The 21,840-nt window shown below is 44.0% G+C and overlaps 1 protein-coding gene across 1 annotated transcript in view; it reads left to right on the top strand.

The window, feature by feature from the left end:
- Nucleotides 1-21,840, top strand: part of epb41a (erythrocyte membrane protein band 4.1a) — a 51,565-nt gene that overhangs the window by 12,053 nt on the left and 17,672 nt on the right. The window contains exons 5-16 of the mRNA XM_085791145.1: nucleotides 243-285; nucleotides 388-467; nucleotides 2,957-3,171; nucleotides 3,739-3,826; nucleotides 4,622-4,774; nucleotides 4,868-4,965; nucleotides 5,666-5,841; nucleotides 8,068-8,315; nucleotides 8,479-8,553; nucleotides 9,646-9,693; nucleotides 11,019-11,081; nucleotides 14,326-14,496. Of these exons, the coding sequence (XP_085647271.1) occupies nucleotides 243-285; nucleotides 388-467; nucleotides 2,957-3,171; nucleotides 3,739-3,826; nucleotides 4,622-4,774; nucleotides 4,868-4,965; nucleotides 5,666-5,841; nucleotides 8,068-8,315; nucleotides 8,479-8,553; nucleotides 9,646-9,693; nucleotides 11,019-11,081; nucleotides 14,326-14,496 (1,458 nt within the window). The remainder of the gene's footprint in view (nucleotides 1-242; nucleotides 286-387; nucleotides 468-2,956; nucleotides 3,172-3,738; nucleotides 3,827-4,621; nucleotides 4,775-4,867; nucleotides 4,966-5,665; nucleotides 5,842-8,067; nucleotides 8,316-8,478; nucleotides 8,554-9,645; nucleotides 9,694-11,018; nucleotides 11,082-14,325; nucleotides 14,497-21,840) is intronic.

Genomic DNA, 21,840 nt, shown 5'->3' with positions numbered 1-21,840 from the left:
CAGGTAGGGGCAGACCGACTGAGTACAACTGGTATCTATAATAATATCTAAGGCTGTACATGCGCTGGAGAAGTTATAAGTTGTTGTTGCAGTTCAGCAATGATATACAGTATTCAATGAGAACAGATATGGCAGGTCTATCTGATGGTAAGATGAACCTCAGTGCTGAAGGACTGACAGCGTGTGATGATGATGATGATGATGTCAAACCTCTTGCTTCATCTGTCTTGTCTCTCAATCAGACTTGGATGGACCTGACCAAGGAGATTCGCCGGCAGGTACATGGTGAGTTCAACTACACCAAAAAAAAAACGCAAGTGTTTGCGTGTTGACATCTTCACAACTCTTTCATTACGCCGACACCCGCTGTTTTTTTTCTTCCTGTAGGTGGGAACTACAGTTTCACCTTCAATGTGAAATTCTATCCACCGGATCCGGCCCAGCTGTCTGAAGACATAACAAGGTACCTCATGAGTTACACTGTTTTTTGTCAGCTACAGCCTTATCAAAAGCTCAATGTGGAAAAGCTGTATGAGGAGAAATCCCAGTATTAATTTCAGTTAATCATTAAGGATTAAAATACCAGATGTTCCTCAGCACTTGAATGTTTTCAGTTTTAGCCTGTCTCATTTGTTTTTAAGATTTTCTGTACTGCAGTTTATGCTTGAGAACAATCAATCACACGTAACTTCAAAACACTGAGAACAACACAAACAAAGCCCAAGACATCAATATGAAGAAATGCATCAGTTCAGTTATGTCACCAACAAACTAATGCAGTAGTATTGTCAGTAAAATTGGCTTACTTAAAGTTTAACACTTACAAAGTGTAAGTCTCTGTGGTAAAATGAGTCCTATAGTGGTGGTCTGAATACAGTACTTCCTACTGTACAACGTGATCTAGGGCTGCAGCTATCGAATATTTTAGTAATCGAGTACTCTACTGAAAATTACATCGATTAATCGAGTAATCGGATAAAACGTATTTTTGCTTGGTTAAAGAGCAATTATGAATACACAAGAGAAAATAACATATTTCACTTAATAATGAATGACCAATTGGTTTCCTTTCGTAGAATCAACTGTTTTTATTTCTTAAATTCACAAGCAAGTATTTTCTGGTCTTGAAACATTACCAAAGAGGCGACTGCTGCTAGCATAAATAAGAATAAATAAAACACAAATAAAAATAAATTAAATTAAATTACTTTCAAGATATCAAAAATAAATTAAATTAAATTACTTTCAAGATATCAAAAATGTTTTCTGCGGAGATGCTGCAACATGGAAGACGTGCTGTTGTGGTATGCAAGGGCCGTGTTACAACTATAGTGCCTATAGAGAGACATTTTCTGTCTTTTTGTCGCCTTTTTCTCCCTCAGTCAAACACCTATACGCCCCCCCCCCCTCCCCCTCCCCCCGCCCGTTAAGCCGGGTTTCTACCGAATCAACGGTCTCACCGCAACATATGGTTCACGTCATGATAACTTCAGTATTTTGGCCATTCAAGCTTCCACAGTCCATAGTCTTTTTCTTTGTTTGATATTTCAAGAGACTTGGTTAAGTAGCCTAACCATGGATAGCTCCTAGGCAGGATTGTTCTGCTGTGTTGTCGCCACCGTCGCCACCGTCACCCCACCACCCCCCCCGGTCGTCGCGGCCATCGCCTCGCCCCCTCCTCCCCATCTCCGCCGTCATCCGCGGCGGACGGCCGCGGGGGGGCCCCGCACGGTACGTTCATAGGTTACGTTACGGCGCACGTTGTGCCACATTGAAAGTCCGTGCGGCCGCTTGAACTACAATTAAATTAACGATTCCTCGAGGCAGAAAAAAATCCTCGGACCATTTTTTGTAATCGAGGTACTCGAATTACTCGAGGAATCGTTTCAGCCCTAACGTGATCCCAACCTCCAAGATACATGAAACACTCAGCTGTGTAGTTGAGACCAACAAGACCTTCAAAACGCTCTGGTGGACAAGTCGTGACCTGCACATTCACCACGCTATGAGATAATAACGGAACATTATGAGACAGAGTTGTTTTAGAGGTAAATTCATGAACAACAGCTGATGCGCGTTCCCGTCGGGGGTAGTTTTTCGGCAAGCAGTCTCTGCATGTACCCTGAAAACAACTCTGTCTGGTAATGTTCTGTTATTATCTTATAGCGTGGTGAATGTGCAGGTCACAACTTGTCCATGAAAGCGTTTTGGAGTTGTTGGATTGTGTATTTGATGAGTTTGATGAGGGAAACCAAGAAATCCCATTAGCCTCCATAGCGTAGCTCTGAGCAGCTCTGCTCCGCCGTTCTAAAAATAGCTTGCACCAACAATTAAAGGTAACAAACCTACTGCTAAGACTATATGGATTATGGCAATGGGCCAATTTGCCAAAATGTTGAACTATCTCTTTAAAGTATGAGTTAACCATAATGAAATCAAGCATCACTGAGGCCTGTGCAGACAAGAGCTCAGTCCTGAACACTGATCAGTAGTTGGACAAAGAAATCTTAACTCATGCTCAGTCGTGTCCCCCTCCCATGTTCTCATTGTTGCACTGTTATATTTAATTTTAGTCACAGTTTCAGATCCACCACTTACTGTGTGTGTGTGTGTGTGTCTCCTGCTAATGTGGTTGTCTGCCCTGCCCTGATTGTTTTCATGGCTCATTGTCTTCCCCTCCCTTGTGTATTTAGTCTCTGTTCTCTCCTCCCTCTGTGCCAGCTCGGCCACTCGTTCCCTTGTGTCCGGCCTTTAAACAGTACCCAGTGTTTAGTGATCCTTGGTTTGTGATTGATGTTGCTCTACTCCTTGTTCACCTGCAGTTGTGCATCTTTCCTTTGGTTTCCCAGACGCATTGAAGAAACTTCGAAGCACACGTCGGTCAGTCTTTTTCTTATGCAATACAGAAAACGGATTTTCCACTCACATGTGATCCCTGTTTGTGCATTCAAGGTACTACCTGTGTCTTCAGCTGCGGAAAGACATCCTGCAGGGCCGCCTTCCCTGCTCTTTCGTCACCTTGGCCCTGCTGGGCTCCTACGCCCTGCAGTCAGAACTGGGCGAGTACGACCCCGAGGTGCACGGCAGTGAATACGCTAAGGAGATGAAAATGGTCCAGGGTCAGACCAAGGAGCTGGAGGACAAAATGATGGAGCTGCATCACACGTACAGGTAAACGTACAGGTTTCAGATTCAAAATTTCACCAACAGCAGTAATTTTACATGAGTACACAAGGGCTGAGGCTTTGAAACTTTCTTGGTAGTAATGTAAGACAATGGCCAGTGTTTCCCCCAGAAAATTTGTTAGTTAAGGTGGTGTCTGACCTGTCGACGGGGGGGGGGGGAGCGCGGAGATCTGTTGACGGGGGGGGGATCGATCGACAGGGGGTGCCGTGCCGTGCCGTATTCAAGTTCCGCTTTCAACACGCGCTGCTGTTATGCGTGCGCGCTTCTCTGTGGTGTGTATGTGTGTGTCAGGATGCGGCCATCGTCCGACGGGGGGGGGGGGGGGGGGCGGCGAATATCGCTACATTTTTTTTTTTTTAAGATGTTAGTTTAGGCGGCAGCTCTTTGTTGTTAAGGCGGCCGCCTTAACAGGAAAGCGCTGCGGGAAACCCTGATGGCCATCTACCTTGATACATTTTGGACCTTTAGAAGAACTATACAAGACGTAAGTAAACCGTGAAGCAGAGATGAAACTCTCCCTAAAAACTGCTTTCTGCTGTGGTGTTGTGGCAGGGCGATGACTCCGGCCCAGGCGGACCTGAGCTTCCTGGAGAACGCCAAGAAGCTGTCAATGTACGGAGTGGACCTCCACCAGGCCAAGGTGAGATCAACTACTCTCTGTTGTTAAATGCTGGGGGAAAAAAACAAGTGGAAATGCTGTGTTTTCATCCGTGAAAAGCGCACATGCAGGAAGCAGGAAGACTTAGTGGCTCGTCAGGTCCTACAGCAGAAATCAGGTCAATGTGCGTTCGCATCAGAGCAGGGATTTAAACCAAATATAGAAGCAGGAAGTTTTAGAGGACTGCACTGCCCTCTGGTGGAGATGGGGTGGGAACTACAAGGAGGCTCCATCAAAACAGCTGCTGCAGATGCAAATACAGTGGAGAACAACCCTGCTGCTTGTAGCATTAGTACATACAGAAGTGAACATTCAAAGATGTGGTGTTTACTAGATCATATCATAGAGACAAATGTTTCCACAGATAATCCAGTCAAGAAAAACAATTCGGTGTTAACCTGTGATTGAGCACTGACTTGGTTGGCGGTGGAACAAACCAACACCTCTTTAGTCCACTTAAGATCAGTTTCAACAGGTTCTCTTCAAAGGTTTTGAATCTATTTTAAAATCCTGGGGTGCTCGGTCGCATCTCAGATCTACTTGTAACAGAACTACAAGTACTAGAACTACTACAGTATATATGATGATTAAGATTTTTGCCATAGTCTGACAGCTCTAGTTTAGCTCCAGCCTGTGTCCTCTGTCTCACTCCCTGTCTTTCCTGTCTGTCTCTACTTTCACTATAAAAAATACCCAGTGCAGTTTGTTTAAAACAAAACAAAAAAACCTTCACTGTCTGAAATCTGCAGCTCCTTTGTTTCTGTCTCTGTCTGTCAGGATCTGGACGGTGTGGACATCATGTTGGGCGTTTGCTCCAGTGGTCTGATGGTTTACAAAGACAAACTGAGGATCAATCGTTTCCCGTGGCCCAAAGTCCTGAAGGTCTCATATAAACGCAGCAGCTTCTTCATTAAGATCAGGCCGTCTGAGGTACACAGTGTTTTCACATCGGCACACATTCATCCACCAGTAATCTACTCTCTCTACCAGTTACTCATTCGTCAAACATTCGATTTCCAACAGGTGGAACAGTATGAGAGTGCGATTGGCTTCAAACTCCCCAATTACAAGGCGGCCAAGAAGCTATGGAAAGTGTGTGTGGAGCATCACACCTTCTTCAGGTGGGTGTTGTGTCATCCAGGTTTACATGGACAGTTTTAAAAGGTTTCAAATAGGTTTGGTTTAAATCAATCTGTTTGGAGATTTCAGCTTAAGCGTATACATGGGTTACAAAGTAAACTGATTGATAAACAAATGTTTCGAACGTGCGCGCAGCTGTGAGTGTCTTTGCTGTTATAATATTTCTCTTTATTAAACAGCAGCGTGACATAATATGCCGACTTTTAGAAACCAGCAGCAGGAGAAGGAGAGAGAGCCTTTTGGAGTCAGGAGTGCTTATGCAATATGTGGCCGGCATAATAATATTTTGATCTTTTAGTTTGTCCAGTAGTAAATAGGTTTCTCTTGAAGTCCATCTGGGGGCGGTGGATTTCTTGCTCGACATTTTCGCTTGAGTGGCAGCCAGGTACGGCTCATGCATGCTGAAGCGTGTGCGTGCGTGCATGAGTATGTCAAGTCCTGAGCATGCACAGAATGAACGCAGCCAGAAATCAACTTGTTTCATGGTATTATGACAGAACAGGTTTGGTGTAATTGAGACGGTTTGAGGTGTTTATATGAAGTATTTTCAATCGGTTTGGTCTCCTAAACCTATTTGAAACCATTTAAAGCTGTCCATGTAAACCCACCTACTGTTGGACGTAACTTCCTGTGTGACCCAGATCAGATCAGAGGATGAGGACTGCTGTTCTCTGTGTACAGGCTCACCTCCACCGAGATGGCCACCACTCCCAGGAAGTTCCTCGCGTTGGGCTCCAAGTTTCGCTACAGCGGTCGGACTCAGGCTCAGACCAGACAGGCGAGCTCTCTGATCGACAGACCGGCTCCTCTGTTCCAGCGCTCATCCAGCAAGAGGAACTCTCGCAGCCTGGATGGAGGTGTGTGTCTGTCTGTGTGTATTTGTTGGGCTCAATCGGGAGCTGAGTGTCCTCATGTCTCATATTACCGGTTATATTTGTGGTATGAAAACACTTAAATCAGATGAATAAGGTCATTTAACAACTTTATACTGTATAAAGTGGCACCTTCAAAACAACCACAGAAGTTGATCGTGGTTGTAGTCATGATTAATATGTAAACATTAATGCTGAATGTCTGGCATTTCTACAATGACTCTGTGAAGCGAGTGTGAAACCAGTAACGTTTTCATTTCTAGATCAGTGCCAAATCTTTCAAGCCTTTCTTAACACCACACTCACATGTCATATATACAGTATACTATACACTGAATGAGGTATTGTAAGTGTAACCACCAGTGTAATGTGAAACTTGGATTCAGACGATGTGTTAAAACTTTCTTATTGTCTAATACAACAGGGAAACAACACAAATGCAATGATACACAAAATCCAATAAACACACAACAAACAGAAAACACTATATATAAAAACACAATGACAACTTCTTGCATTAAAAATGACAAATTTACCCATACAGATTTCCCAGGGTTATTGACACAGGGTGAAGAAGTTTATTACTGAAAGAAATTATGCAGGTTTAAACAATGGAAAGAAGAGATGAGGCTGACACTGCTGTGATTTTTTTTTTTAAATCTCACATGACCTGTTGCAGTCTAAACTCAAAGCATCATTCAAGGATTTAAACTTGGTGCAGACATCATGGCAGATGGCTGCAGAGGCCGCTGTCGTCAGGTTTTTATGTCTTTTTATGCCACAGACAGACAACATCTGGCGACTGTTGTTTTTTTATTCTGGAGGCTGAACTCATGCTCTTCTGCCTCAGCAGAGACTTGAATTTGCTTTAAATGTCACTTCAGCCTGAGTATAGACTTTGTTAGCTATGATACATACAGTACAGTAGGCCCCACCCTCACAGATGAGCAGTGTTGCTATTGAATGGATGGACTTGAGGCAGAGTTTTTGAAGTTGAGGAACATTTCTGACTTTGACGTGATCGCAGGTGGACAGGACTCTGTGAACATGAGATTTCCTGATTCCTTCCAACCCCGGCTTCACAGCGGCGTGGCTGCAGCAGCCCTCTGCGTCCCGGTCTCAGACACACTCCAGAGCCTCCTGTCAGCAACGGGCTCAGTGAGACGTGTTGTTGTTCAGACGGAAGTTTAGCTCCCTCCACAGTGTCTGTGCACACACACACAGTACTGTACATAGAAGAGGTTTTGTTACCTTTTTTTGTATAGAGTAGTTAATTGTCCAGTTGATGTTTGTCCATGCGTTGGTTTTCTTAATGAAGTCCCAGTGGCTCATTGTAGGGAATTGGGAAATCGTTACCTCAGTCCATCGTCTTCTCCTCCACTCTGTTTTCTTACGGCAGGAAAAGAGAAATCAGTTGTTGCCCCTGCACCACTGGGCTCCTTCAAAGCTTAGGATTAGTGTTGTTGTGGCTGCCTCTCATCTCCACTGTTTAAGTCTGTGTGAGGAAATGTGGCATCACACCTCACCCCATCACAGATCAATAGGAAAGGATCACAGGAGCTTTTTCAGTGCAATATCATACATATGCAGACTTTGCCTTTGTTCTCTCTGCAATACAAGCATTATGTAACTAAGTGTGTTCAACATCTGTACTTTTTTATGTTGTGGTGAGAACACAGACCATGCACCCACACCGCATACTGTAGAGCACTCCTGCTGTTAATATTTAATAACCTGCTTTTCCTGCCCTGTTCATGTACCCGCATTCATTTTCTAGTTCACAGTATCTTAACCACAGTGTTTGAGGAAAATGCTGCGTTCAAAATCATGCCTTCTACCTGTTTTGTTGCTGGCGGTGCATCTCATAGATGCGCTCCGGACGACAATAACAAAACTAAAGCTGCGTGTCGTTGCAGTTTTAAGCACAAGAGAACTTTTTTTTTTCTTTTTTTTTAATCCCCAGAAAAGCAGACAAAACAAAATTGTAAAACTTCTGTGTTTCCTCTGAGCGATGTTATGTGAAGCAGGGTTTTCTTATTCCAGTCAAACATGGCAATGGATTTCCAGCATCTGAACTATTGAGATGATTTGATTGCATTCACAGCAACAGCCATTGTTGTATTAAATCCAAGGCTACAAAGCATCTGATTTACATAATACTATATGAATACATGAGTTTTTATCATGATCTCCACTCTCTATCCACCACAGCAATGGCTTCCACCCCCGACAACAAATCCACTCGTCCGGTCAGCGCCCCCGTTATGTCACCGGTGTCTCCCGGCGAGGCATCCCCGTCGCCGCTGCTGCACATCCTGCCTCGCCTCGACCACCACGACGGCTTCACACCTAAAGGGCGCCGCTCGGCAGACAGGAGGGCAGAGTTAAAGAAGGAGAGTCGCCATGCCGAGCACGGCAAGAGCCACAGCCCCAGGCCGGAGTCCACCCCAGAAATCAAGGTAGTGACACCTCACTGTGTGTTTAATGTGTTTAAATGTGTTTAACGGCGCTGAGCATAGTTTTACCAAAAGGTTTCCAGGGTTAGTTAGTTGTCGCTCCATGTGGAAACAGGACTGTTGTGTGGTACTGATCCTGATGTGTGAGCTTTGTCTGTGCTACCAGACAGTGGCCAGGAGAGAGCGGAGGCACTCCCCCTCTGTGACCACCGCCAACGGGGAAAGAGAGAAAAAGAGTCAGGTTTGTTTGCTTGATGCATGATCAGACCGAAGCAGCGCTGGGACCTGCTCCACCAGATAAATAGTGACACTATTAGACACACATTTGTATGAAGGGTCCAAAAGTCTGAGCTTTAAAGGTTATAGCTACAACTTTTTCATCAAAACAATTCATTTTTCAAAAATAATACATCCACAGAACGTCTAGAGGGGTGCAGAATAAAAGTATTAATTTTACTGAAAAACAATGTAGGCTATAGTATAGAAATAACTGTTTTATACATTTTGACGGGTCCAAAATATATAGATATTTACATCTGGTCATGAGCGGCGTATAATGGAGGCAAATGTTATGCTGGAAAATTGTGAAATTACCTCTCTTGAAAATTATGGCAATCACAGTGTTTCCCATACGTTCATTTATTCGTGACGGCCTGCCACAAATGAATTACGTCAGCCACAAATAGATTTTTCGGCTTTTGGCTCGACCAACGCAATATCGTTCTGTTCATTGATCTCCACATAGCGCTCTTTGTCCGTTATTGGCGTTCACACACACACACACACACACACAGAAGCGCGCATGCATGACAGCAGCGCGCGGTAAAAGCGAAACTCATATGGTCCGATCAACTCCCCCCCCCGTACGGATGATCTGACCACCCGCCACAGTCCACACTGTTTGCATGTTTGGTGGGGAGGAGGATTCATACTGCAGCAGGATCAGGACCCAAAACCAGACCCCAAACCTCTGGAAGAGCTCCAGAGGAACTTGTTGAACACCAGAGAAGTCCAAGGAGTCCTGACGTTCCTGGACCTGTTCTCAGATCATGCGTCACGGTTTCGTCCCCGCAGCAAGAATACAAACTTTCATTAAAGGAGACAAGCAAACACTAAAATTCAGTCACCAATAATCAAAACAATTGTGTTGCATTTAAAACAAATGCTAAATAGGAGCATCTTCACAAGTAGTCTCAGACTTTTGGATCCATATATTATACAGGTTTATTGCTATAAATTCTTAATTTATCATTATTATTATTATTATTATTATTACTACGTGTTATTATTATTATCATACTGGTAACTCTATCTTTCCTTTGATGGGGAGCAGCACTCTCCTCAGGACAAAACAAAGGCAGAGGTTGGGCGAGTGAGGAAGGTTAGCATGTTCCTGAGCCGGCACACAACCCTCATCCATGCATCAGTTACACATCTTAAGACTTTTAATTTGCGTTTCTGTTTCTATCACTGCACAGACACTGAGCTCTCTGATGGATGGACTGTCCTGTGGTTTCTGTTTGTCTTTCTGTGAAGGCTCGTTCACGCGCCACCACTTTACTTTGCTCTCTGGACCAAGGAGAAATCTTATCGATTTGTCTGGTCGCTTGTGATCCCCTACAACTGTTTGACAAAAAAATATGTTGCATTACATAAAAAGAAAAACAAATTTCTCCTTCTCAAGAAGCAAACATCGAGTTATACCGGTTCACAAATTAACGTACTGAGAGAGGATACTCATACTCACATCTGTTCATGTCTGTTCAGGAAAAAGCCCATTACAGCCAGTCCCTCCAGGAGTTTGCCTTGTTTGCAAAATATGATGATGTTGATCTTTATTGTCTGTCAGAGTGAACAGGTGAGAGGAGTCTGATGACCGTAGATTTTAGGATAGTGAATCGACATGAGACGCCGTTTCCACCGAGAACTGGCTTTGCACTGCGTCATTTGAATGTTTCCACCTCTTTGATGTGCAAAACACTAAACACTAAAGGTCAGGAAATTATTTATACCTAAAATATAATGATAGAATAGATGGTTGTGATATTACATGCTGATTATCAACCAACCCTACGTTTCACTTTACTTTGTCCACACACCTGCAGTAGATTTACTGTATGTGTTGCCAGACAGAGAGTCAGGGTCCAAACTAAGAGTGGGCCACACATTTCTAAGTGAACTCATGCGGTATGTATCTATAATCTTTCAATCAGTCATGATCAAGTCTGATTGACATCTGGTAATTTTCACAGAGAAAGAAAACAGCTGGAAGTTAATGTGTTTTTCAAATGTGCAAATTCCTGAAGCGACTCCTCCAGCAGACGCACACTGACGCTCCTCCTCCTGCACACTGCACTGCAGCAGCCTCTGCATGCACAGCATGTAACCTCCACAACCGGCAGCCACTGTGTATCTGCCTGGCTTCTCATACACACAGTTGTGCGTGTGTGTTTCCTGTGTGTGTTTGAGCGAGTGTGTGTGTGTGTGTGTGTGTGTGTGTGTGTGTGTGTGTGTGTGTGTTACTGAATTCTGAATTCAGTCCCCCGCTGAGCTGGGCATCCTGAGAGCTGCAACCCCATAGTGTTTTTATTTTTCTGTGTTTCTTGTCGTTGTCAAAGCTGCTCGCTGCAAATCAAATATTAAAATGTCTGAATCAGTCCTGCATTATTTCCAACCAGCTCTTCCCTTTCTCCTAATCTCCCACAGAAAAGAGCTAAGAAACTTGAGGGCGAAACTATTTATATCAGACATAGCAATTTAATGCTGGAGGTTCGTATCTTCAGTCTTCAGATGTCTGTTCTGGCCGTTTGTCTTCATGTTTTTCTTCTTGCATGGACTTTGTTGTTGATTTTTCTCTTTTTGCTTTGCTTCTTTTTACTCCTCTCTTTCTTTCTCTTCATTTCTTGCCTTGTTTTCAGCTTAACCCCAAAGGCTTGGCATGCACTATTTTCCTCTCTGATTCTCATGCAAGTAGCTTCACTTCACTCTGACATCGTCTCAGTCATTTCTATAGTTTCACTGTGTGAAATATATATGATTGGGAAAGACCTTGTTTCAGGTTAATGTGTAGAGTGATTCTGCTGATTGGTCTCTGGTGCTAAAAACATACAACTAATAAACAAGTGAGATTGAGAGATATTACCTCAATGGCACTTGCAGTTAAAGACAAAGATATGGCTATTGTACCTACAGTATAAGTTTACAGTATCAGCCTATTTTTAATAATGTAAAAATACAGTGAAGCATAATGGTAATTCTAAACCCAGGTTGTAATGGGAGGCGGAGCAAACATACGTAGGTGTTGCCATGAGAGAAGGAAGAAGCAAAAAAGAGGCTGTGGGTGAGCCTCAGGTACAGAGATCAGCCTGGACGAGGAGGTCAATCTCCACGGCAACCGGTTTCAGGCTTACTTCCTGTTTACTCTCCACATCTGGCTGGATGCCTCGTGTCTACTGGCTGCACAGGTGTCAGAAGTTTTACTCGCATGAGCTCACCAAATGGATTATTGTACCGAACCGCTGTGGTTCAGTGCACGCCATTAGAAATAATGAGTTTCAGAGCTACAGCATAAAAACACGGGCTTGATCTCATTGCTCTGAGACCGTTCGTTTTACTTCTGCTGTAGCCCACTTCATAAATAATAATTTCACAGCTCACTCCCAAAAAACAGAATACGGAGTGGCTGGTGTGTAGTTTTGTGTGTGTCTGTGTGTGTTGGACACCTGGTTCATTCACACATGCCTTAAAGGTAAAAAAACCCTGTGGTCAGCTGAATAATAGCAGCACTGCTCTGTGGTTCCTCTCCCAAGATTTAACATCACGTCCTGCTGCTTCTCTCAGCTGCAGGGATACAATTAAGTGAGTGATTTACCAGCGTTCCCGCTTTAAAGACAATTAACATGAAGGTTTTTTTTATGTTGATTTAAACACCTCTAATAACCGGTTAATTCAAGTGGTTTATTTACATTTGAAGCGGTACTTCATCATTACTGCTCGTTTGCTTCATGCGGTAAAATAAAAAAGTCTGAGACGCAGTCAGCTGGCTTTATGCTGCTTCATTTGAATGGATCTCCACCTGCTCCACTGCTATCTGCTGTGCACGCACACACACACACATAAGTCTAACACAGAGATGTGCAAAGCAAATTTCAAAAGGTCACAGTCCAGCTAGTGCCTGGGAAATGCCTTTATATTAAGAAATTCCTCACAACGTCATCAGGGGTTGTTTCCCCCAGACAGATACAGTCGTCTGTACAGCTGTTCATGGCCTCATGATGAGTTCACTATCCATTGCATGTATAGTTGGTGGAGCAGTAGAGTGCTCTTAAGTATCTGCTCCTGTTTTATTTGTTGTCAATTCACATGTCAGGATATCGACTGTATTGTAAAGTAGCTTTACTAATCAAACCACTTTAAACTCCAGCTCCTAAATGAGTAAATGCGAGTGGAAACCCAAAACCAAAATAATCTGGACAAGGATTATGTCAAAGGAAGAGCTGTAAACCAGCCACTGAGTAGTTGTTTTGTCCTGTCGTCCAGTCATAAATGCAAAAGCAGCCTCCTAAAGACATGGCCACTGATTTTGGGACACAGCTAACGAGTAAAGCCTGGATATAAAACGCAGCCATCATCGATGTTATTAATTTTACCTGATGAAGTCAAAATGGCTCCATTGAGTGAGAAGATTAAAACGTTTTTTTTTTTAAAAAAGGACTTCTTTGTTCTTTCCCAGTCATGTATGTCCAAGTTATGTCACTAACTCTGCTGCTGTTCATATCGTCGGTCGGTCCTCCACTCTCTTTTCATTTGATTCATTCACCACATGTACCTGAACCTCGCGGTGCTCGTGCTGTGTTTACTGTCTGTGTGTGACTGTGTTGCTCTGATTACTGCCCTGATGACATCCTGTGCATTAAGGTTATACTTTCAGAAGAGAAGGGGCGACATGCATAACAATTTGATGCAACTCGTAGCGATGAACTTTCCCCACTTAAATCCAGTCTCCACAGCTCTTAAAAAGGCCACGACCTCAGTCTGCAAATTATGTGACATGTCTCCCCCCTCTGCTGTTTGCTTCTCCAACTCCTCAAAAGATTGTCACAATCTTTTTTTTTCCCAGAGCACAAACCCACATACGTGACGTGATGTGAATTCCAGCTGCATTTTTATCAATCAGCTACTTGAACTAGCCTTTAATTACGCTCTGACCCACCATCTAATGGATTAAAGAACAAAAAAGTTGACCTGAGGCCAAACTCTCCTGCCAACCCCTGATGTAGATATTCAACTTTTCTCAGTAACACAAGGGGGGAAAAAAATTGATTTCACACAAACAGCCTGAGGACACTTCATTTCTTCCACTTTCTTTCTTAATTTTCTGAACCTATCCTCTTATTCAGTGTGCAGACTCATTGTGCACCTCATTTGAACCGAGATCGGACGTGCAAGCTCCATCTCCACATGCAGGTTTTTTCAGAGTTTTGACATCTCGTCTCAGAGGCACTGATGAAAACCATAATCTGTGGGCCTTATTAGCACGAAATAATCAGGAGTAATCCTCAGCGCCTCCGCTAGCTTCTTCATTTCTGATATCACGACCCGCATGAGGGAGATTTAGAGAAGGCTGTAAACTCCAAATCTCAGTGGCTCAAATATGGATCAGGGATGACAGCAGGCAGATGCTGACTCCTCCCACGACAGTCTGGAGTCTGAAAAACATCTTCCACCATGACCTCAGTGTGTCATTGGGACTGTACATGAAGTACACAAGGCCACACTGCATAAAAAAAACAATAATTTGTCAACAGATTAAAAAACAGCTTCTTTTCCTTTTTCCTTTTCTGGCTATTTATCTTCTTTCATCATATAAATATTAACTTTCTTCATGGTGGCATGTTCTTTTCAATCCTCCTTTCCTTCACATCTTATTCAATCATCCTGTTTTGTCTCTTATCTTGTCACTTTATCCCTCCTCTTTCTCTACCTGGTCTAACTTTTACACTCTTGGTTGAAGGACGTGGATAAGACCCAGACTGAGATCATGCGTCACCACACTAGCATCAGTGAGCTGAAGAGGAGCTTCATGGAGTCGGTCCCGGAGCCTCGGCCCAGCGAGTGGGACAAGCGTCTTTCCACCAACTCGCCGTTCCGCACAGCGAGCATCAACGGGCAGCTGCAACCAGCGGTGAGTCCAGCAGAGAGTACACTACACTCATTATTGTCCTAGATATAATCCGTCCACAGTGGTTAGTCATCCTCATACACTCTTTCGGTCAAGTGGTGTGTTTCTTCATGTGATGTAATATGCTAGCAGCTCCCGCAGGTTCCCTTTTGAGATATGCTAAGCTAGGCTAGGCTAGGCTATGCATGTGGTGGACACACATGTCAAACTAGGATTTTTCTAAAGTGTCAGACTGTTTCTTTAAACACTTTCAACTAGATCTGAAGGATATGAAACACTTAAAGAGATAGTTCAACATTTTGGCAAATTCTCCTATCACCATAATCCCTATAGTCATAGCAGTATAGGTTCATTACCTTTAATTATCGGTGCATGCTGTTTTGAGATCAGCGGGGCAGAGACGTGAGCTGCTCAGCAAACACAATGGAGGTGAACGGTACAGGTCCCCTGTCCCTCATCAAACTCATCAAATACACAAACCAACAACTCCAAAACACTCTTGTGGACAAGTTGTGTTCTGCACATTCACCACACTATGAAATAATCTAAAATTATGTAACATTACGACAAATGAAGCAAATACTCACAACTACAGTACTTGCTACTTGTCTGGAGTAGTTCCAGCTGCATTTGCCTCGAAAACAACTCCGTCTCATAAAGTTGTATTATTATTTCATAGCGTGGATTGTGTATTTGATGAGGGACAGGGGACCTGTACCGTTCACCTACCGTTCATTGTGTTCACTGAGCAGCTCACGTCTCTGCCCCGCGGATCTCAAAAGAACATACACTGATAATTAAAGGTAATGAACCTATTGCTATGACTATAGGGATTATGGGAATAGACAAATTTGCCAAAATGTTAAACTATCCCTTTAACCACTGTATAATTTGTGTAGATCCCTCAGAGGGCCAACAAATTAAATAAAGACAGTTTTATTCTAATTCCCCGAAATATCTTTTTTCATGGCAGACAGTTTGACCTGCAGGTGTTAATAATCAAATGCATGTTGGCTGAGTTCCATTTAGCTGCATCAGCTTTACTGGACACCTGAACACAACAGAGATGTTAATGTTATTAAGTATCAATGGATCTTTTCCTACTATGATCAGAAATGTCCACAGTGAATAAGGGCTTCACCTGTACAGATGTTGACATGATGACATCTAACCAGATGTGTGTGTGTCTAAAGATGTTTAGGAAAAGATACAATATTAAAAGTAGCCTATTCAATCTAGGCATTGTTGGTATTATACTAGTGTATTCAGACAAATTCAATATCGTCTTCAGGTGCATATTCCTGCTATTTTTTATCAATGTGTACGAATCTGCATGTAATGTTTGGACAGGTTCATCTAGAGATGTTCACTACTCCTCCATCAGGTGGCGCTGTTGGCTCTCTCCATATCATTTCACTGCTTTAGCATGACAATAACTGCAGTCAGAGGGACTAGACACTTCAGTTTTTTTTTCATATTTGCCAACGTGGAGATGGTATATGTGTGTGTGTGTGTGTGTACTGTATGTGTGTGTGCAGGGGAGGATGTCTGCAGTTGTACCTGCGCACAGAGTAGTTGGTGGCGTGCCTGAGGTAAAGGTGCTCTGATCTAATGCTTTCTGGCCGTGGCTCCAGGAGGTCAACACTGCCCGGTGTTGTCCTCATGAACAGCAATAGAGAATGGCTCTGGAGGCTGCGGCCGGCGTGGCCCCACTGTGTTAACCAAGCAACAACAGACTGTGCTCAGCTGCAGCATAAAGGGTTCAGTATGCTTCAAACCAACCACAAGTGTTGCCCTGAGGACGTCTGAGGACAGAGGAGGTTGTAGTTGTTCTAAACGGCAACACTGTGTCTCAACCCGGATACTTCGGTCAGCAAACACTAATGTGTAGTACTCGTTACGCTCGCTGTGCTGTTGTGCACTCACCGCAAATGATGACAGCAGCATGTGACCGCGGTTATCGCCTGTCTTCCAGCTGCTTTGCTCACTTGACTTAAAAACTCAACATTTTTTACTTTTCCCATGGTGTGCTACATGTGTCCGCCTCCTTCCACGGTCGCCATTTTCACAAATTTGAGAATACCAACACCTCGTCGTAGTCAAAATGGCGACTGCATAGGGTAGGAGTGAACAAAGGAAAAAAGGGTCTCCCGCACACTGTCAAGTCACTTGCAAAAGAATTTAATAAAACAAACAACGTTTCGGTCCACAGGACCTTTTTCAAGCTTCTCTGCTTGAAAATGGTCCTGTGGACCGAAACGTTGTTTGTTTTATTAAATTCTTTTGCAAGTGACTTGACAGTGTGCGGGAGACCCTTTTTTCCTTTGTTCACTCCTAACCTATGCTCCAACGCACCTGTTTTTCAAGATTTTTTAGGTGTGCATCAGCCTCCACACCTTGACTGCATAGGGTAGGAAAGGCACCGTCGAGGTACTCCATAGTGTTTATGTGGAAGTATCTGAGTTGAGACACAGTATTGAAAATGTAGAGCTGGCCATCGCAGAGGGAGGGGGACTTGATGAGGTGTACAAATGGGGGACGTACCGTGCACACACCTGTCCGGTCTCTATGTGAAGTCGGTCTTGGAAAAGTTCGGGTGCCTTTAAAAAAAACGCTGGCCCCCATGAAGGGAGTTGGATATGTAGAAGGGGAGGGGGCTTGTGTCAACCACTTTAGTTTGAAGCATACTTGTCCTGGATCCCACCTCCTTTAACCTAAGCCCCCTTTCCCCCCCACTCCCTCCCCCTCCCCCATCACTGCGTTTGCTCTGTGAATGGCTACCGCAAGCTTTTGCAATCCTGCTTGATGTGCCAACCAGTCGCATGGCCGGGGTTTAATCTCGATGATGTATATTTTGCATGAACCTCTTGTGCCTGATGTGATCGGTGCGAGACTGACGAGCAAAAAGAGCACAAGAAAATAAGTTAAAGAACAATAATAAGTCGCCAGAGGACTGACTCCCCCTCCCCCAATCTGTCTCACCCTCCAATCCTCTTCCCCCATATCTGTCCCTACCTTGGAAACCTTTATTTGTTTTTCTGTGTCTCTGTCTTGTACCTCTGCCACATCTGTCCTCCTCCTCTTCCTCCTCCTCCTCCTCCTCCTCCTCCTTTCACTTCCCCTTCAAAGTCTGGGCCTGTTCGAGCCCCGGTGAAACCCCCATCGGCTCCATCCTCTCCCCCACAGCCTCGACCATCCTTTCTCGTGCGTTCAGACAATGACATTAAAGGCCAGAGAGACTCTCGGTCCTCTAACCTGCCCGTGTCTCCCCCTGACTTTCGGCTGACCCCCACTCACAACTTGAAGACACAGTTTCTATCACAGCCGTAGGATCCTGCACAATAATGATGATGATATTTCCTTTTTTTTTTAATACTCCAGAAGAATCCAGGCATAATGGCACTTTTTTTTTTCTTTTTTCTGCTGAAACCTCGAGGCAGAATCTCGATAATTTCATATTGTTGCTGAATGCTTGGAATTATGATGACACATGAGATGAAAAAATAGAAATAGTCTCCATTGCATCACCATCCCTGAGCTGTTAGATTCCTGCAGGCTAGACACAGACCTGGCCCTGTGCACAACCCTACATCCTCATCAGCCCCACTGAGCACAGTGCAGAAATACCTTCAAGTGTTTTGTGGCGAGGCGAGCTCCTGCAGAGTTCCTGTCGTCTCAGATGCCGAGATTATTGACGGACTGATGGTGCATTTTAGAGAAATGCAGACCACATTATGGATTTGCCCATACCAGCTAGTTTTCTGATGTTTCCCACTTCCCTGTTGGCATTTAGACACCTTTGCTCTGCCAAAACAGATCCTAGACTCTCCCCTTCCCTTCCTCCCTCCCTTCCCCTCTTCCTCTCTTCCTTTCCTTCCCTCCCTGCTGCTCCGTCAAGTGTGCAGCCATGGTCGGACCGTCTCTCAGTCCCTTACCGTCCTTTTTTACAAACCGCAGGATCTTTCAGTGGCTGTTTTTCTGTCGCAGTAACTCAGCTCACGCTCGTACTGAAGACGTTTAAATGAACATTTAATATCCTGTGACTGTCAGGGATAAATCAGCCGACTGTCGTCCTCCTCTTTTGGCTGAGCCGTTGTTTCTTACTACAGTGGAGACGAATCACGATCAAATTAATTCAATAGCGTCACTATTCAGCTCCGTTCAGCAGTTAACAGTATATCTGTTAAAACCAAGGGGCCTTTTACAACCTTAAGGTTTTGTACAAAATAAATTAAGTGTTGTCAGGATTTCAATAGGAGCTGCAAAAATGGTAAGGCTAGTGGTGTAAAGCAAGACAAGACCAGACTATCTCATCTTCTTGGTCCTCTGAGCGTAGCGCCCTGGATTGGGACAGAGATAATCAAAACAGAAGTAGATTAGCTGGCTTCAAAATCTGTGGTAGTTCCTGTAGAAAATTGTCTCTAGATTTGACATGTAAGTAGACCGAAGTAGGCGTTTCATCTTTCATGTGCGACCCGTAGATGTTTCCAGCTGAACTGTGGCTGCCAGATTTGATCAGCTCCAGCTCACTGATTAACTCTTGTGAGTAAAAACCTCCATCTGCAGGAGAGCCTTTTCAGATCTGTTCTTGGCTGGATGGCAGAATGTCAAATGAAAATCAAGGGTCTCAAATGTGTATTTGATGGCTGCATATACTGTATGATGTCCTGCTGACTACTATGTCCCAGTCAATATCATTTACCAGTTGGGAATCTAGGCCGAGGTCATGGAGGAGAAGGAACTCCATTCACCAACATATAAACAATCAATATCTTTGACTTTTCACTTACTTTAAATTCTGATATCGTACAGTAGCAACCAGGACAGGCTCCCTCCACCTTTCTAACATCAACTTAATTAATTAATGATATGCAAACTCATTGCTGTGGAAGAAATGCTTCATTAATACCGTAGGTGGTAAACTAATAATCAGTGTATCCTCCTGATGTAACTGGCTTCTCTAAGGGCAGATTGTTACACATTCCCCTCTTGTCCCATGCCGCCCACCTCAATCGTGTTGCAAAATCCAAACCGCAGCTGCTTTGTCTGCACTTTGACTGGACAATCGCTCTTTGGGGAAGGATCATCTCTAAGCACATGGTTAATTGCATCATTGTACCCGTACAGCTGGTCGACCCACAGAGTGATTGCTGTGATCGAACACAGTCAGTCTCCATTCAGCAGTTTGTTGCATCTTTTGCTTTAACCTGCCTGTACAGTGCAGCACCTTGCAACTTCTGTCAAATTTTGTTCCCAAGGTGACGTCCACATTGATTTGTTTGCATCCAGGTGTTTTAGCTCCACATATTAGATATAATCTGTCCACACTTTCACTTAATACAACAGGACACATTTCTGTACTGTTTCAGACAGGAAGTAGATTATCTACTCTGAAGATCAGAGATTACTTTGCTTGGACTGATGATGGGGTGGTGCATGAGTTAGATCGGGCAGCTTTGCAAACCATATCAGGGAAACTGTAACTGATGAGAAACCAATCAGGAAGTAAAGCATGCAACCATCATTATTTCAGGGGCTGGAAAACCAGCAAGCAAACTAAGACATATCAATGTGGATGTAGCATACGTGTTTCCAGCTAACTATCTCATCTGCCCAATACTAAACCACTGCTCATATCCTGTATAACAACCAATGCTGGCTACTTAGCTGCCCAATACACACTTGTTCTTTTAAAAAAATAGGTTTATTAACCTAATTACAAGGCTACTCATATTTTAATGTGGTGCCATCAACCTTGCATTGGATACGTTAATAAGCAAGACTTTGGAATTGGGAAAAATCAACAAAGACGAAGCGTTCAGATGACCAGACAAGCTCAATTAACCAGTGGGTTGGTCAGACTTGTATTGTCTTCTCAATTTTGACCCACCAGACTTTTACCTACTCATGGTTTAATATACATTAACCCCTAATTCTAGCTTCCATTTGATTATGTTACAGCTGACCAGTCCAGTCTCAGCCAAAACATAATTTCTTAAATAGTTTAGATGTTAACAACTGCTCACTTTGTCCTCACGCCTTGGTGGATATACTTAAAGAAGCACAACTTTATAATGAACAATTACAAAAGCATGAGCCCTGTGTGACTTACGGAGCTCTTAAAAGCCATATGTCACTTCTGAAAAGTTTATCTTTAATTCGTGTAGTGATACCGTAACTATGAGGACAAAGGAAACACGCAGGAGTCCAGCATCCTCACCTCGTGATCACTGGTGTGTGAGCTTAGCCGATCGATCGCCGTGATGTTTACATGTGGCTCCACAATGCAAACAACTGCAATAACTGTGTGAGCTGTAACAGTACACACTTCAGTCAGGCAATACCACAAACAGCTTTATTTAAAGTTGGGGTTGGGGTTGTTAGAGAGATACCCTACCCTCCAGAGTTTCCCTTCTTTGTACCTTCCCTCCAGAATCACCTTCCTCCATTTCCTCATCCCTCTCTCTCCCCCTTCGTCCTGCTTCTCCTGTCAGTTGACCATATTCCACTTCTCTGTTCATTGTTATCTGTCTCTCTTGGTCTGCTGCTGCTGCTGAGCACAGCGAGGGAGGCAGTCTCTGTTCGGATACAAGGTAAGAGCATGTAGTGTGTCCCCGGTGCCGGGGGGGGCGCCGCCGCGGCACAGACATGACTGTTTGCTAGAAGAAGAAGATGAGGAGGAGGAGGACAGTGAGGTTGAATGGGTTGATGAGGATGTTGACGAGGAGGAAGAGGAGGATGATGAGGAGGAGGAGGAACAAGCTCACGGTCACACTCTGAGGGTGGCTATCAATGTGCAAGAGGAGGAGAGGAGCCTGGTTAACCCGTGCGAGCTAAACCCAGCCAAGGTCACGGCCTCCCGGATGTCGTTCTTCCTGTCGGGGCTGCTGGTGATGGCGCTCACCATGCTGTGGCTGGCCTTCATTTAAAAAAAAAGACAAATAAACGTGCAGGAGGGTTACCTGAACATTTAATCCTCCACGGGCGCGACCCTGCCATCCAGAGACTTGCTTCAGTCCAGCGTTGTTAATTTCTACATGTTCGATGCCTGCAGTTACTCCTGTTACTTTCGTCCATGCATCTCATTTCAGCCAAACACGGCCGAACCTAAAAAAGAAATGTTACTCTTTAAAGCGAGCCTGTGTAACTTTTGCTGAACCGCGGCCACGATTAGCAAGTCGACCTTTGCTGAGCTCCTCCCCTGCTTATTTACTATTGCCTGTCAACCTCTCTACAGTGATGAAAATGGCAGCAGTGTATCATCTCAGCTGGAGGTAATGCTAATTCTTCTTTAACCTAAACCATCAAAACCATTAAACCAACAGTTACTGGCAGATTATATCATAT

Source organism: Trachurus japonicus, chromosome 11 (genome assembly GCF_045865225.1).
Source record: "Trachurus japonicus isolate A0001 chromosome 11, Traja_1.0".
Classification (NCBI taxonomy): Eukaryota; Metazoa; Chordata; class Actinopteri; order Carangiformes; family Carangidae; genus Trachurus; species Trachurus japonicus.
This window is presented reverse-complemented; position numbering and strand designations above follow the sequence as displayed.